This window comes from Dermacentor albipictus, chromosome 4, assembly GCF_038994185.2.
Source record: "Dermacentor albipictus isolate Rhodes 1998 colony chromosome 4, USDA_Dalb.pri_finalv2, whole genome shotgun sequence".
Classification (NCBI taxonomy): domain Eukaryota; kingdom Metazoa; phylum Arthropoda; class Arachnida; order Ixodida; family Ixodidae; genus Dermacentor; species Dermacentor albipictus.
In genome coordinates, this window is record NC_091824.1 from 57,530,532 (window position 1) to 57,545,853 (window position 15,322).

Sequence of the window (15,322 nt, forward strand, 5' to 3'; positions counted from 1 at the left end):
GGTGCGTGGATACTTGTGTGCACGTCGCGGCAGGTTCGGTGCTGGCTTGTTCGAGGGCTCAAAGGGATGCCGCCCCTGCGGGCAGGCGCCGGACATGCCACAATGTTGCAGGCCGTGCGTATAGCTGTCCTGAACCTTGCCTCATGTTTGTTTATCTTTCCAGCTTCTTCATTTCGTTTTCTTTCTTTCTTTTTTTTCGTCTGCATAGTTTTGCGCGCACGTGCGTCACTCGTGGGTGCCGTGGCCTTTTCGAGAGTCTCGCTTTCTTGCGGCTATCTTTCGGGATCTCGGAGCAAGGGATCCGGCTAGAAGGAATGGCGGACTAGGCCGGGCGGTTTTCGAGCTCGGCTAACCACGCGCCGCCATCACCGTGAGAGGCGCTGGCTAACACTCCAAGGTCTCATGTTGTACGCATGCACACATATCCAAGGAAATGGACGGGGTGATGCTGTGTGGCTTCCGCTCCGACCTGCGGAAAGTTGTCGTTTCGCAAAGTTTTCCTGTATGTCTGCACGGACCTCATATATTCCTCATGTGGTGCAGCCCCATCAAGCAAACCGATATCTCGAGATCAGAAGCAGACGTCTTCAGACCTCAGTGAGCAACTGTGGCGGCTAGAGATGATGATGATGATGATGATGATGATGATGATGATGATGATGATGATGCTTTACTGGCATCTAATCTGAAACGAAGCGGTGACAAATAGTCACCTAGCTTTTTGAGTTCATAAGGTGCGCTTTACATGTCTTTCATTCTAGCATTTCTGTATAAATCTCCTTAACCTTTCTTATCTTCCTCTAAACTTCATTATCTGTTTTGTACCGCTGCCTATGCCTCTAACGTGTTCGGTCCTATCAATACCTTCCCTGTTTGTTTGTTTGTTTTTTCACCAGTACTCCAAACCTCTCATGCTTATCTCGTCTGCTGAACGGTTGGTGCTTCCGTCCACTTTAAGTCCAAGCGCTTCTGGAAGGCGTACGTAACCTATGAGTCTCGCTAGGTGAATCTCTTCGTATTTCATTAATATGTGCTAAGTAATCTCCGGATTTTTGCTGCAGCATGGTTCTAGTTGCGAGCATTTGCTGTGGTGTGTTTTTTTCCTCTGGGAACCAGCTCGAGCCTCAAATAGCAAAGCGCTGCCATTGTGTTATTGTACAAATTTTCCCTTCCAACTTCTTTCTTCCAATTTTTGTAAATCTGCATGGTCGTTTTTGTTTCCGCATGCACTTCCGGGTGATGCGGCACCCTCGGTGCTCTGTCTCCGCTTGTATCCCTTAACCTTCTTCTCCCTGTGCAATGTGGCAAACCGGACGCACGTCTGGTTGACCGTACATCCATTCATTTTTCTTTTTTTCTCTCTCTCTCTCTCTCTGATTGCTTTCATGTACCTTTTCCTTACTCTTTCTGCATTTCAATTAAGCATAACAGTTAAATTTTCCTATGCTTTCTCTGGTTTCACTGTCTGTTTTCATCATATGCTTTCAGAGTGATTCAAAAGCTACTGTATATCTTGAACAGACGACTCTTATCGCCTGATTTTAAGCATATACATTCAAGTATTCTTCGTGGCGGAATCTGTGAAGGAAAGTTGTCCCGCCATACGAACTCATTGTGGCCGTTATAGAAACCTTGACATTGACGATAAGACGTCGAAATTGGCGCTTGAGAGCAGCTATATACAACTTTTTCACAGCGCACGTTTATCACCATGGAAACCCTGAGCGCGCGAATTACTTCAACACGCGGCGTGGGGATCTGAATAGGCTATTTCGTCTATCGCGTCGCATCTCGGCAACGTAAGCTTCCTCTCTTAACTTTTCTCGACTATGAACAAGATGCCCTTTATGGCCAATGACATTTATGATTGCCAGAATTGTTTTATTTCTGATGAATGCCTTATAAATATGGGCCCGTTCATCCAGAGCTTCGAAATACCGTCGGTAGGAATTGCCGCCCAGGTTGGCAGGAGTCACGGGAGGAGTGTCGCTCAGAATAGGACTTCGCGCATGGCCCTTTGGGTAAGCAAGTGTAGCAATGGCGCAATAATTAGTAGTTAGTGTAATTATAATGTAATAAGATTTTTCAATCAATTTTTCGTGCAGTACGATGCAATATGGTGAAATAAGACGAGGCACCAAACACGAAAAATTCGTTAAGGTCAGCGTTTCGTCTCCCAGGAGCCTTGTTAACAAATGAGATTAAAAGTGATAAAACAGTCACCTAAGATATGCCGTATGTCGTGTCTGAGACACCTGGTGAACACAGGCGGCACAGTTCCGTGGTTTTGATTAAGAGTGTCCTTCACGATTTAAATACGTACACTGAAAGGCGTCAACTTATTTTGTGAGGAAGAAAGCCTTCGTGTTACGTTTCGTGTAGCTGTTCTTTCTGTCTCAATAGCGTCCTCGAGGAGCAGAAATTCCGGGACACAGCACTAATGCCCCGCGGAATGGTAATTAAACATACAGGCCGGAAGAATTCAAATAATAAAAAAGAACAGGTGTCCCTTCCTAATTTTGGATTGGTACATCTTCCAGTGTGACCGTTATACTCCCTTTCACGTGTCAGGGGAGTCCCATACCACTGCTACCTCGTGCAGAACAAACATATGGACCTGTTTCACAGAGTAGGTTGATGCCGTAAATTTCTGCTTCGTGTTTGCTCTCTTTCATAGACTATTGAGGGCACAGATATTTCCCGAGAAAGCCGGATATGAGGTTTTATAAGGAGGCTAGAAAACAAACAAATTCTCGCATTGTGCTTGTGCATCTTTAGTTCTATCCTGTAATTGTGGGCCTGTACATTTGTGCCACGTCAAGACATCGTATTTGCAATCTAAGCTTTCGTAATCAATCACACACACACATACAAATATTTTCCGATACGTTCCGGCAAGTTGCCAACGAGAAGGACGCGACTAGATCGAGAGAAATGATGAAACTCTATATTCCTCTCAGCTAACTCAAACTTTTATGACGCAACAATGGCGTGCGCCCCCCAGTGCTCAGAATTGTTCTCGATCAAATCTGCTGTTCACCCCTCTTTGTTTCTTTTCTCTTTGTTTGTTTCGGCGCCGAAACAGAAATCTCGTTCGCTCGGTTCACTGGCTCGAAACTGTAAACGTCGTCACGCTTCAACGGCTCTCCTTTGAATCGTTTCTCCCAGGACTCACGGGAAATTTCTCCCCGCTCCGCGAACCCTGGCGGTGAAGTGTCCTCACGCGATAGCACCACCGTCGGGACACAGCAAAACAAGTGCTGTGTACTGCAGCGCTCGCTGCGACGTGCTACAGGTTAGGCTTCTCCGAGACCCCGTTCGTACATACAGCGCTCCTCGTATATAGGTGGATCCCGGGGCCATCATTTCGTCGGCCCTGCGCAGATCCCTCGCACGCGCGTCGCCGGCTGCAGTCTCATCTCATCTCGAAATAGTTTTCGTCTCCGAGACGGAATCCGTCCTCGGCTCCCCAACGCACCGCCGGCTCGCCTTGTCTCGTCTCGTCTCCCTACGCAGTGCAAACAGCCTCGAGTACTATATACAGCTAGAGAGGCCCTTCTTCGCTCCCTTTCTAGCTTCACAGTCCCGTCTCTTCCTTTTCTCCCTCATTTATTTTTCTTTTCTTTTTTTTCGCCACTCCACTACATACGTATACGCGTACCTTTCCGCACGCGAGTCCTTTTCTGCCTATGTCGAGATTTCGTTTCGCAAACGCAGCCAGAGAAACTTTTTCAAGTCTCGCACTTAGCCTTAATGGCAAATAGAATTGAAATCCCCCCCCCCTCCCCGCCCTCTTCCTCTCAGTCCTTTTTTCTTCGCTCGAGGAAACGAAACGAGAAAAACAGAGGGGCAATGAAAGGACCTGCTGCTCAAAAACAGTTTCACATTTTTGGGAGGCAATTTTCGGGGAATCTTGGAGACTCCTTCTCTTTCAAGAGGGGGAAAACTCTTTCGAAGTATTTGTTTGCGAGTTTCTCGGCCTCGCAATTCCGCGCGCTCTCTCACCCTATGTATTTGCTTTTCCTGAAGTTTTGCTTTTATTCTATTTCCCCACGAAGGCGATGGTATCAGTCCGTTTCGCTATTTCAGAGCCAACTTTCCGTTTTTGTTTCCAACTTTTCTCTTTAGCGCTTGCGTCCGCGCAGTGATCTCGGCAGGTTCGCGTATCCACTTCATTTTCTCGAGGGCTCTCTTTCTTAATAGCTCATTCCAGAACGCGAAGGGGGTTTTGTCTACGCCGTATAAGCGAATAAGCCGCGCGCCTTTTCCTTGTGTCTTCCTTATTTCGTAAGCCCTTTTGGCCCGTTTTCCAAATGGGAGTAGGCATTGCTGACGCAGTGTAAATGTTCCTATTCTTTCCCCTCAGAACGCAGCCGAGCGAAAGTGCAGGAAGAAGAGGTAAATGGTTCGGATTTAATTGAATAAAACAAACCGCAGCGCGCTTGGAAAGCGTGCAGTTGTCTCCTACGTGACTCTGTCGCGCGGGCGACTGCTCGGAATGAAGGTGCTGTCGCGGCTAAAACAAAAGGGCTGCACGCGAGATGAGGTTCCGTGAGAATTGCGGGATCCGCGCGCGTCTATACGAACTTCAGTATAACGTCGGTGTACCGGAGAGAGAGTGGACAAGCGAGCCGCCGCCGAGACGATTAAACGAACAGCCCGGCAATGCGGGAATGTCGTCGTGTCGGCTATAAGGTAGTCACGTGTAAACTTACGCGTCATTTTAGCTTTGCCGCACTCACCTCAAACTGCTGGACTCGCTTCTCCCTTCTATGTATGCTGCGCACTCACTGCGAGCTTAGAGAGGAGAGACGCGTTCTGGCAGCCTGCGGCATACCGCTATATGCAGCTAGACAAGTTTTACTTTAGAGTCGGCGGAGGTGGTGCGTTGCGCGCGAAATTCCGCAATCACGAGAATGCTGTTTCCTTCTGGCCACCGGTATATTGTGAATCTCGTGCTTAGTAAGCATGTCGTCAAAACAATGTCCCTGTACGGAGCCTGAATACGTTTATTTGGATGCTGCAGAGTGGTGATATTGCATGTGTGTCACGGATTATCTCCGGAAGGAAGACAACAGTGGAGTAATTGTTTGAAGCTTAGTGCCTGCATTGACATGTGTAACATTGTGCTACGTTGGAAACTCGCCGCGAGTTTTTTCAGGTAAATAATCGCATGCGCCAAATTCACTCTGTAGAGCTTCTATAAGCTCAAAACTCTGTTAGCCGCTGTTAGTGGCGCTGGTTATAGGTGCTTTAAAAATAACTATTTTACTTGCGCGGGCTCCTTAGGTGAGTCGTGTATGTTGTGGATAGAACCGCGCTAATTCTTATGTACAACAGGAGCTCTAAAGGCTCTTTAAAGCTGTAGCGATGAGTATGCTGCAATCCAACTCAATGATGCCTTTCAAGCTGTACACATCAGCAGGAGCCCTGTTTGGGGCACATATATTGCTCCAGCTGACGAAATGCAGCACAGCGAAGCTGAAGTGCGTCAATGTACCTCCACAGTTTTTTTTTTTTTAAATATCGCACGTAACTTTGAAGACGTCTCATAATTTGACTAAGACCGCCTTGATGACGCCGCGGGGCTGCTGTCTCGCGTTGTCAGCACATCATCAGTTTCTTTTGCTTTCCGTCCGGCTTCAAGCGAAACTTTCGCGACCGCTGTGCGCGTGCAGGCGCGCGCATAATAAGCACACGCACACCGTTGTGCGGCGTCCCGTGACGGTCCGTTTCCCTTTCAGAGCTCGCATTAGCTGGCGCTTCGTCTTCTTGCCCAAGGCGAATCCTTTCATTTCCTTGGGTCTGTGTCGCGCGCGAGGAAAAGGATGACCCGAGGAGCCGAAGTTTCTGCGCGTTATTCGTCTTGGCCTCCGCTGCGGCGGCGGCCCAAGGAGCGTGTGCAGGGGAGCGATCGCCGGGCCTCGCCTTGCTGGCGCTCGCTGTTGGCAGCAGCAGTAGAGCCGCAGTAATTTGGTCCGGCTTCGGGGATTGATACGGACACTGGCGGCGGGTGCGGGATGTTTCAAATCCCGGCGTCTTAGTAAAGCAGCCCCGGCGGGCGTACCAAGCGGAGAGAGCGGCTCAATCTGGGTCCCGTTCCGCCCAGTGGCGGGAAAAGGCGCAGGCGGCGGGGATTCAGTTTCTGATTGGAGACGCATCGAAGCCAGAACTGTGTAATTCCGCGGACCGTCGATGGGGCGGCGGCGGGGGATCCACTTCGCTGCCCAAAATTGCCTCTCTTTCTCTCTCTCTCTCTCTCTTGCGCGTTTCGAAAACACAAACAGTGAGACGGCCGCTGGCCGACTGGACCGAGGACACCACGTACTAGTGGAGGCAGCTTTGGAGGGGGAGGGGGGGGGGGGGGAGACGTGGACAGTCGTCACTGCTGCGTCTTGGGCGACACGAAGCGGAAATGAGGCGCAGTCTCGAATGACCCTGCAGTGAAAGAAAGATAAACGGACGCGAACGCTCCATTTAGAGAACTTGCCCGAATAGAGAAGGAAGGCACATATAAGAAAAAAGAGGGTTCTATCTTTTTTATGTTTTTTTAGAACGAAGATTACAGCTTTCATTAAAAGTAGAACTGGACCAAGAAGACATGTTTGTAGAGCTCGGCAGAAGCGGGGTGTGGTCGTATATATAGGAGGAAGCAGTGCTTCCTTTCTCGGACATGTTAAGAAATATCGTTCCGTAATAAATCGAGTCGATTGAAAATTCTTTGACGGAAGTTCTTTTAACATGTTGTTTTATTCTTTGTGTTCATTTACCGGGCTACCCTAAGTCGAACGTGCATCGAAATCATTGGCCTAGGAATATTCCGTATGCTTTCAGATTATACGAGTTTCGCAACAATCACGCATAAGAAGAAAAATGCGGCATTCGTGGTTCGCCTTAACAAAACAGAACTGGTCGTTCTATCGGAAACTTCGGTTTACGAGAAGGTTATGGGAGTATAGGCTGGCGGAGGAGGAGCCTGTAAGCACCGTCAGCAACTCGTGACACCGCTGCAGCACTTCGTCTTACCCCGTGCAACAGTCTGCTGTCTCCTGCACTTTTTCGCTCAGTTAGTCGCTGCATGCACAAGTATTACGCTTTCTGTCCATTTTTCCTTTCTTTTTCCTCGAACAGCAGTAGGCGTGACCTGGTAAAAGAATTCATAAAATTATAAATTCGGCGCATAATGTAGTCTAGCTCATTATTATGCTTGCGTTTTGAACTAGTTCACATTTATTATGCCTTCTTACGTACGTTCTGTTCTGTTTGTTGAGCATGCGCGAATAAATCGGTCCGTGCAGGGAACATTGCCGCGTTTCACGCTCGTGTAGGAGCTAGAGCGCTCAATTGCTCTGTTATGCCCTTAAACATGACGGCGCGAAGTTCCGTAGGGGCAAACTTCGCGCATGTGGGGTGGTAATCGGTGTCGATAAAATGTAAAGCCTGTAGCGAGCAAGGAAGGGGAGAACCAGGCTGCTTCTGTCATGACTATTTAGCATAGGGCTACATTGATTGGCCACCATGGGCGCGCATGCGCACATGGTTCCTCACTGGCACGTATGACCGGAAAAGATGCGTTGCACGAAAACATCCGTTAAGTCATGAATCTGACCAAGGTGATTTGCTATGTAATGCAGCATTTGCGAAGCTGTTGCTCGCACACGGCTTCAGCCAACGAATCCAAAACCGTTGGCTTTAGCAGCTTTGACAGTCACATTTGCACTCGATTTGCTTTGGGATCTCAAATATAGGCATTGGCGTGTAGAAAGGCCCTATTCCTTGTCCGTTGCCCCAGACCGATTTATCCCTAAGTGAATAAGATGAAGGATTTCTGGGCCCGACGACTTATCGTTATCTTTCCTTTAACGTCACACCGTTATTAACGTGGCGCCTGACTCTCAGTTGGCGAACCACAGCCAGCGCAAACACAAAAGAAAAAAAAAGAACAGCAACGCTGTCTTGTTCGTGCTTCTTTCTTCTTGCGTGCATTGATTATTTTTTATTTCTAGGGTGTTGGTCTTCGTTGGTTAATTAAATTAAATTGTGTGGTTTTACGCGCGAAAACCACGATCTGATCATGAGGCACGCCGTAGTGGAGAACTCCGGAATAATTTGAACCACCAAGTGTTCCTTAACGTGCACCAAAATCAAAGTACACGGGTGTTTTCGCATTTCGCCCTTTCTCGAAATGCGGCCGCCGTGGTCTCTTCGTTGGTAGCACTGCCGGACGCATTGTCATTGCCATTGAGCCCCGACGCGTACCACTGCTAAACGATACCAATGATCGCGTTCTGGCATGCGAAATATAAGCATATTTGGTGGGTGGCAGCTTTTGTATGTCCTTCAGCAATATTAAAGGTAACACATAATTTGCTTTCAAGAGACCCTATTGGGGATGACCACACTTGCCCAGCATGCAAGTATTCTAAAAGGTTAAATGTCCAACGGGAAGCTACTTGTTCTAACTTCTATAAGAGGTTTGAATTCCCCATGCATCGCGAGTAACCGTTGCTTAAATATGAAGTCAGTGTTCATTCTCGTATTGCTCGTGATTGTAAGTATACCCGCATGCAGCCCAAAGTTCCTCTTGTCACGTTGTTGCTTGCACGCAACTAACGGTGACACGCATCCATTTTTTCTTTCTTCTCCATTTTGCAGAGCGAAAGCGGGGCCGCCAGACGTACACGCGCTACCAGACTCTGGAGCTGGAGAAGGAGTTCCACTTCAATCGCTACCTGACCCGGCGGAGGAGGATAGAGATTGCGCACGCCCTGTGTCTCACCGAGCGCCAGATCAAGATCTGGTTCCAGAACCGGCGCATGAAGTGGAAGAAAGAGAACAAGGCCAAGCTGGAGGCCGGCCTCGCGTTGGGACACGGGCCGCCCGAGCTCACGCACCACCCGGACCACGGGCCGCAGTGAGCCGACGCGCGTCTTCATCGCCCCCCGTTAATTACCCGCCTTCTTTCTTCTGTTTTATTTTTACAATTTTTCTTTTTATTTACTCGGTCCCACCAGCACCCACCACAAACAAGACTTGCGTTCCTCCCCAACCTAGTAGCTGGCCGCGCGCACAAAGCAAAATCATGCGGTGTTTTTTTTTTTTTTTCACACGCAGACACACGCACGCGCGCGCACGCACGCACGTCTCCGGCGCTTACAACTTCTTGTACGAGTATATCGCACTCGCGGTGCCTGTAACTGCCGCCGTATACTGTCTTCTCGCCGTAGCGCATAGCATATCTGAGCTGCAGGGAAACGAACGAGGTTTACCCGCGATTTGATGGGAATTTGATGGCACCCGAGGTTGTCCGAGGTTTCATCCCGAAGCGCGATTCCCGAACAGCTCCGCCTACCATGCAGCGCACCTCTGAGGACGCGAACACGTCTTGAGATTTTGTCGTGCACGACTCCTGCGCGGCAGGATCCTTGGTCGCTGTGGCACAGGTGTATCAGATAAAACGGGCAATCTTGTATCACAGCTGCCAAAAAAAAAAAGTTAAGGCATTATGTGGGCTGGCTTGAAAGGTATCACGGCAACTCGCATCTGAGGTTACTTTTTATAGCTTCCTTTCTTTTGTTCTTGAAGTAGGGCAATCCTCACGCTTGTCTATGGCACAACAAAGAACTGTTACTCAAAGTGGTCACTTTCCCAGACAGAGAACCCGCCATTTTATGCTTCTTTGGAAAACCACAGGAGTTTAGCCAACCATTAAAAGCTGGGGACAAGGTTAGATGTTTTGAGTTTTCTAGGGGAATATGCTTCACCGGGATGTTGTAAGCTGACATGCACGCTTGAATGAACTCTCACAAGGAAGCATGCACACCTTCTTTCGTTTGTGCACAAATGTTACAGATGACTTTCTCAAACTGAGGAACTAAGTTGTTACAGATCAATTTGCTCGCTTGTGTCGTATAGGAGACCAGTCAGGCGAAAAGTTTTGTCTGGTCATCTTTATGGTTGTTGTTTTAAGCACAGACGGTCAAGCGAAAGCTTATGCGGGGAAAAGTACAGATTTTAATAACATTATGTGCTAGACCACGTATACTTTGCTATTTTCGCTATCGAACACTGTGACGATGCTGTCAAGCATTACTTTACTTTATTTTTTGCTGACTAAGAAACCGAATGCCACCGTATATTCACTTTCATGCATACTTTTTTAGGGAAGAAACATGCTCCTTTGTCCTGTGGCAAGCCGTGAGATTATCGGTATACGTAGTTCCATTATACGTAATCTTTTCCTTTTTCTAAACGATACGCGAACCTTCCAGTTATACGTCTGAAGTACCAAATATTTCTAGAGTACTTTCGTTTATTATTCATACTTTGTACAAAGTAGCTCTATCAATAGGTATTTTCACTATGCCTCATATACGTAGCGCGTAGCGCATAATGACGTTTTATTTTTACGCACATAGAAAGTATTTATTAAATATAGAATGTCTGATTACAGCAGCATCTCTAACCGTCAGTTGAGCTGGCTAATGCGATGTACCGTTTATACGTGTCAACTGTGACGTTCAAGATAAGTATACGTTTGTAACGGCGCTTCGATTCGTCCCCACAGTGTGAACGCCGCTTAGTGCAATATTTGTGGTGTTATTATTAACATTTTGGCATCTCACTGTTCAGTGGGCAAAAAATACTGCATTTCTTCAGCGGACGTAAGCTCCGCAACCACCCACAGGGCGAAACGCAAAGGTGCTTTTCAGCCACTGTACACAGTCAAATATAGCACAATATATGTTTTCGGGAACTGTAGAGCCGAATTCTGACCGAACGAATGACGAACAAAGTCATTTGCAGGTTCCTTTTTCTCTGCTTGATTCGAAATTACTGCCTAGTTCAGAGGTAGGCGGCTGTGCGTAGCACGAACAAAATTCGCAAGATCTGATTGGCTCATGACCAGGATGGCCGAGCCGACTTTACATGCAGTTAGAGTGACAGCACCACCTGCGTAAAACAGTTACTATGGTTCGTTTTACCAGGCACGATTATAAATTGTCAAAGCAAGCACACACGAATGATGCGCCTTTGCTCTTCCTTTTTTTTTTCATAACGTTGCGCATCTGCATTCCGCTGTTGAGCGAAGCCAGATTTCACGGCGCTTGACCCCTCCCCCCACCCCCCAATACTTTAACGGGACGTTTAACTACGATAGTCAAGGGACGGTGAGCTTAAAGCCACGCCACCGTGCAGCAAGGATGTTCTGTTATTCAATTTTTCTTTCTTTGCGTTGCAACGGTTACAAGTAAGCAAAGAGAACAGGTTACAATGATGAACCGCCCACACCGCGAAAAAAAAAAAAATTCCCCCTTGCGTTCACTGTGCGCTATCCTCTTTGCCTCCTGTTCTGTCTACCTTTCCGCGAAACGTCCTACCCGTGTTTCGAGAACTCGTTAAGGAAACGCGCAAGCGAGGTCTGCCCCCTTTTCCGCTGTGAATGCACGCAGTAGTGCACCAGGGGAGCTGGAACGGTCAGTTCTCGCCGGCGCGACCCCCCAGGGCCACATCGGCACCCCCTGGGAAGGGCGCTTCGCGCATCCCGTAGCGGCGCTTGCGTAGGCGCACGCCTTTGTGTCCGAGAAGCCAGGCGGCGCCTTCTTCCCCCCACCCCCCTGCTCCCCCACCGAGCGCACGGCTACAGTGGCCACCACGCAGCGCACCCCTTGCATGCACCCCTGTTGCGCAACCACAGCACAAAAATAAGAAAGAAAAAAAAACAGCGAGAACCACCGTAACCACCACGTAACATCGGCCCGGGTCTGGCCGGTCCCGTGAACAAAAGTGACACGACGCCGATGCGGGTAGGGTCGTCCGACGGCTGCCATTTCGCCTGGCTCAGCAGCTGCCTATCTTCGTCTTTCTTCTCTGCCTGTGTGTGTTCCTCGAGATTGTGCATACTGCGGGCACTGCGCACTGTACACAACGCGCGAGCCCGTAGCTTTCTTCACTGCTGGCGCCCGAAGAGGCGACGTGCGGGGAAGCGTCCCACCCTGCCTTCAATGTGAGCGGAAGAAGGGCTTCCGTATCATCTCGAGGCAGGATGGCTCGAACTTCGACACTGTTCTGCTCCTGGTACTGCTGAAGGATCTCCTTTCTGCTGCTTCGCTGTAGACGACAACGTATATTCGCATTGGCGAGGTGCGCGCTGGCAACTTCGACATGCTACACATAGGCTCGACCGCCACCGTCTTCTTCAGCGACGCGACATTTCAACGCGATCTGAGGCGCACGCCTGCACGGTTCTGGCGTAGCCCTTCTGCGTGCGGTGGACAGAGCCACCGGCAAGACGCTGCGGACTTTGGCCCCTTTCCCCTGTTGTGCGTCCCGCTGTCTTTCTCCGACGCGCAAACTCCTTCTTCTGGTCCAGAGTCACCGTGAGACGTGCGACATGGGAATATGATGGCAGAACAAGAAATTGCATAATCAAGCTGCAGCGCGGGCGTTAATAAGGCCCCATCAGCTCGGATTCGAAGAGCTACTCAGTGCGTGTGGCCACGGTCTTCAACGGCGCAAGATGCCGGGTTGCCGAAGGCAAACTGCAGGAACTGGACTTGATCGTCAAAGCTGACTAGGACTGCAGAATTTACACGTGACTGTATGCACCGGCTGGACGCGAGTGGCGAACGTTCGTTCCAAAAAGGTGTGGAGTGCTTCGCGTTGCCTGGCATGTGACCATAGTACACATATACGCATCCAGTGACTCGATCGTGTTCTGTGTTTGTGTGTGTGTTTCGCACGCCGCTGGCCGCCGGACGTGTTCGTCGCCAAGGCGTCTCTTCGGTTCATTCTTGTCTGTCCGTGTGCCCCACTGTTTCGCGATTCGAGAGGGCGAGTGTGTGTGCGTGTCTGCGCGTGTGTGCCGACCACGCCGCCAGCGGAGAAGCAGTGCTCACAGTCTTTCTGCTCTCGTCTGCAAACGCGCGCACGTGTTATGTGTGTGTGTTCTTGTGGAGTCGTGCAGCGTGCTGTGCGCGTGGAGACAAAAAGAAGAAAAAAAGAAAGCAAGATGCGTGAAGCAGATTGTCGCGAAACGCATCATGTTTTGATTGATGTGACGCGTCGAATGCGCTGACTTCTCGCGTGCAAGCGTGTTATGCTATTTCACCCTCCTTTATTTTTCCTGGTGATGAAAGGGGACTGTTGACTGTAAAAGTAATGTCTATATGGTTGTGTCAATGAAATATGCCGTGACCCTTGATACTTATCATTTTATTTCTTGAGCGTACTGCTGTATGTGTTTTTTTTTTTCCCCCGACAGCAGCATAGTCGTAGGCTCGTCCTTGTCTGCTTGACCATGGCTTGACATTGCGGTCATTCATATTCATTCACCCTTGTATTTAATTTCAAACGCGGGTAAATACACTTGAAAATACTCACGCCGCTTTGATCATTCAACTCTTCAGCTTGTGAGCGCAGAGTTAGCGATGATTGTGTGCCATGTGAAGAGACGTCACCTCTTTCAGGTTGCTAGTGTGCATTCATTTATGTTCTTAATTATTTTTTTCAACCTGTGATTATATTTGTTATCGTGGCAGTACACCTTATTGTGCTTTGTACAATGCTGTCAATTCCTCGAGATTCAATTTCGCCGATCTGGAAGAATTAAAAGAACAATGGCTCACCTTTATTCATCCTTCAATTTGTAGGTTTGTCTTGCCCTGTGTTACTTCAGACTTTGTTAACGACAAGCAGACCGTCATAATGCGCCTTCAACACGTGCTATTGCGACAGTAACCCGTTTTCCGTAACGAAGTACTTCCAGCTTGCATTGCTACTTCTCTGAAGGTACTTTCGCGTAAAGCTGAACTGAAGCAAAAGGTCAACAAAACATTGTCCTAGTGTCATTATTCATTTTGGCACATTCGCTTTGGCTGGCGACTTAGCAACAAGATTCCTTTAGGAATGAAATCCGCTGTCGGCGGATTTTGTGATGTGAACTTTATTGGGTGTCCGAAGAGTAACCGTGCAGTGAGAGAAAAAAAAAATATGTGTGGTGATAACTGTGAATAACACCGCAGTTTCAGGTGCGATATGATGGCGTGAGACTTGTACTTCGTTTGATAGCGTCCGTATGGTGCACTTAAAGCACTGCTGTACAAGAACAATCCTCACACAGTGCAGGAGCTACATACGGCTATTACCCATCACCGTGCGCAGCTAACTCTAGCGACCCTCCATCGAGTGTTCAACAGTAGGTAGCGTCGTGTGCAGACATGTCTTCAAGCCGGTGGCGGACATTTTCACCATGTCCTGTAGGGAATCTGCACTGCCTTGCAGAGTCAAACTTCGTCCTTCGAATACTAACTTCAAGCTTGAAATTTCAGGACCACATTTTCCACTGCGCAGTAACTTTCCGGGCACCCAGTATGTATGCGTTCTCGCCGGCTGAGAACTGCATCTGCACATTACTAATGGCTATCGTAAAAAGCCTGCCGAGTATCCAGGAAAACCTCTGTGAGAGTGTTCCTTATATTTTCAGTGTTCTTCTAACAAATGGTACAATGCTGAACTGTGCATCCTCGTGCTTGTTAAAAAAATTGGGCCCTTTCTCTATTGTGTTCACAGGGTTGAAAGCAGAGGCCCGAATTTTAAGCATTCCGTTTGAGCATTGCTGAAACGCGCATTAAATGACTCATTAGATCGTTGCTTTTTTTTTCCTTTTGAATCTCATGAAAAAAATGCATATTGTTGTTACAACCTTGTACATTGTAAACCGAGATTATTCGCAGCCATGTCGCTCAAGTAAAATTTGTGTACAGATCTCAAGCACACGCCTCCCTTGTCATCTTTTCCCTGCTCGACACAACACCTTATCAGCATACGTAACCAACAATGACGCATTTGTGATAGCACTTGTATTTTTGTGGCGCAGAAAGTTACAGAAACAATACTTGTTTTGCTGGTTGCAGAAGCATAGATTGTTTTGTGCAACTTAGAGCATGATTACATAATTATTTTAATTGGCTTATTATGGCAACTCAAACCAACTTTTCAAGATCGTTTTTATACTCGCTAATATCCACATTTAGAAGGAAGTTCACTATAAACGCAAATTTGCGGTTGTATTAAAACTAGTGTGGTAAAGTTACTTGAATATGTCTGTTAGACAAAAGTAAAAGAAGGCTGGCTCTGGGGCACACAATGGGCTTAAAATTTATGAGGCCTTAAGTGCCAAAAACCACGATCTCATCACGAGTCACCCTGTAGTTGTGGACTTCGGATTAATTTTGAACGCCTGGCGTTCTTTGACGTGCACCTAAATCCAAGTACATAGGTGCTCAAAATGCGGCCGCACCTCTGTCGGGATTTGATCCCG

At 48.2% G+C, this 15,322-nt stretch overlaps 1 protein-coding gene across 8 annotated transcripts in view; it reads left to right on the forward strand.

Moving 5' to 3' along the window:
- Positions 1-14,772, forward strand: part of LOC139059103 (homeotic protein antennapedia-like) — a 368,433-nt gene extending 353,661 nt beyond the window's left edge. For all 8 annotated transcript variants that reach the window (XM_070537001.1, XM_070537004.1, XM_070537003.1 and 5 more), the window contains one exon: positions 8,656-14,772. In XM_070537001.1, coding sequence (XP_070393102.1) covers positions 8,656-8,918 — 263 coding nt within the window. In that variant the 3' untranslated portion in view covers positions 8,919-14,772. The remainder of the gene's footprint in view (positions 1-8,655) is intronic.
- The last annotated feature ends 550 nt before the right edge of the window (positions 14,773-15,322 follow it).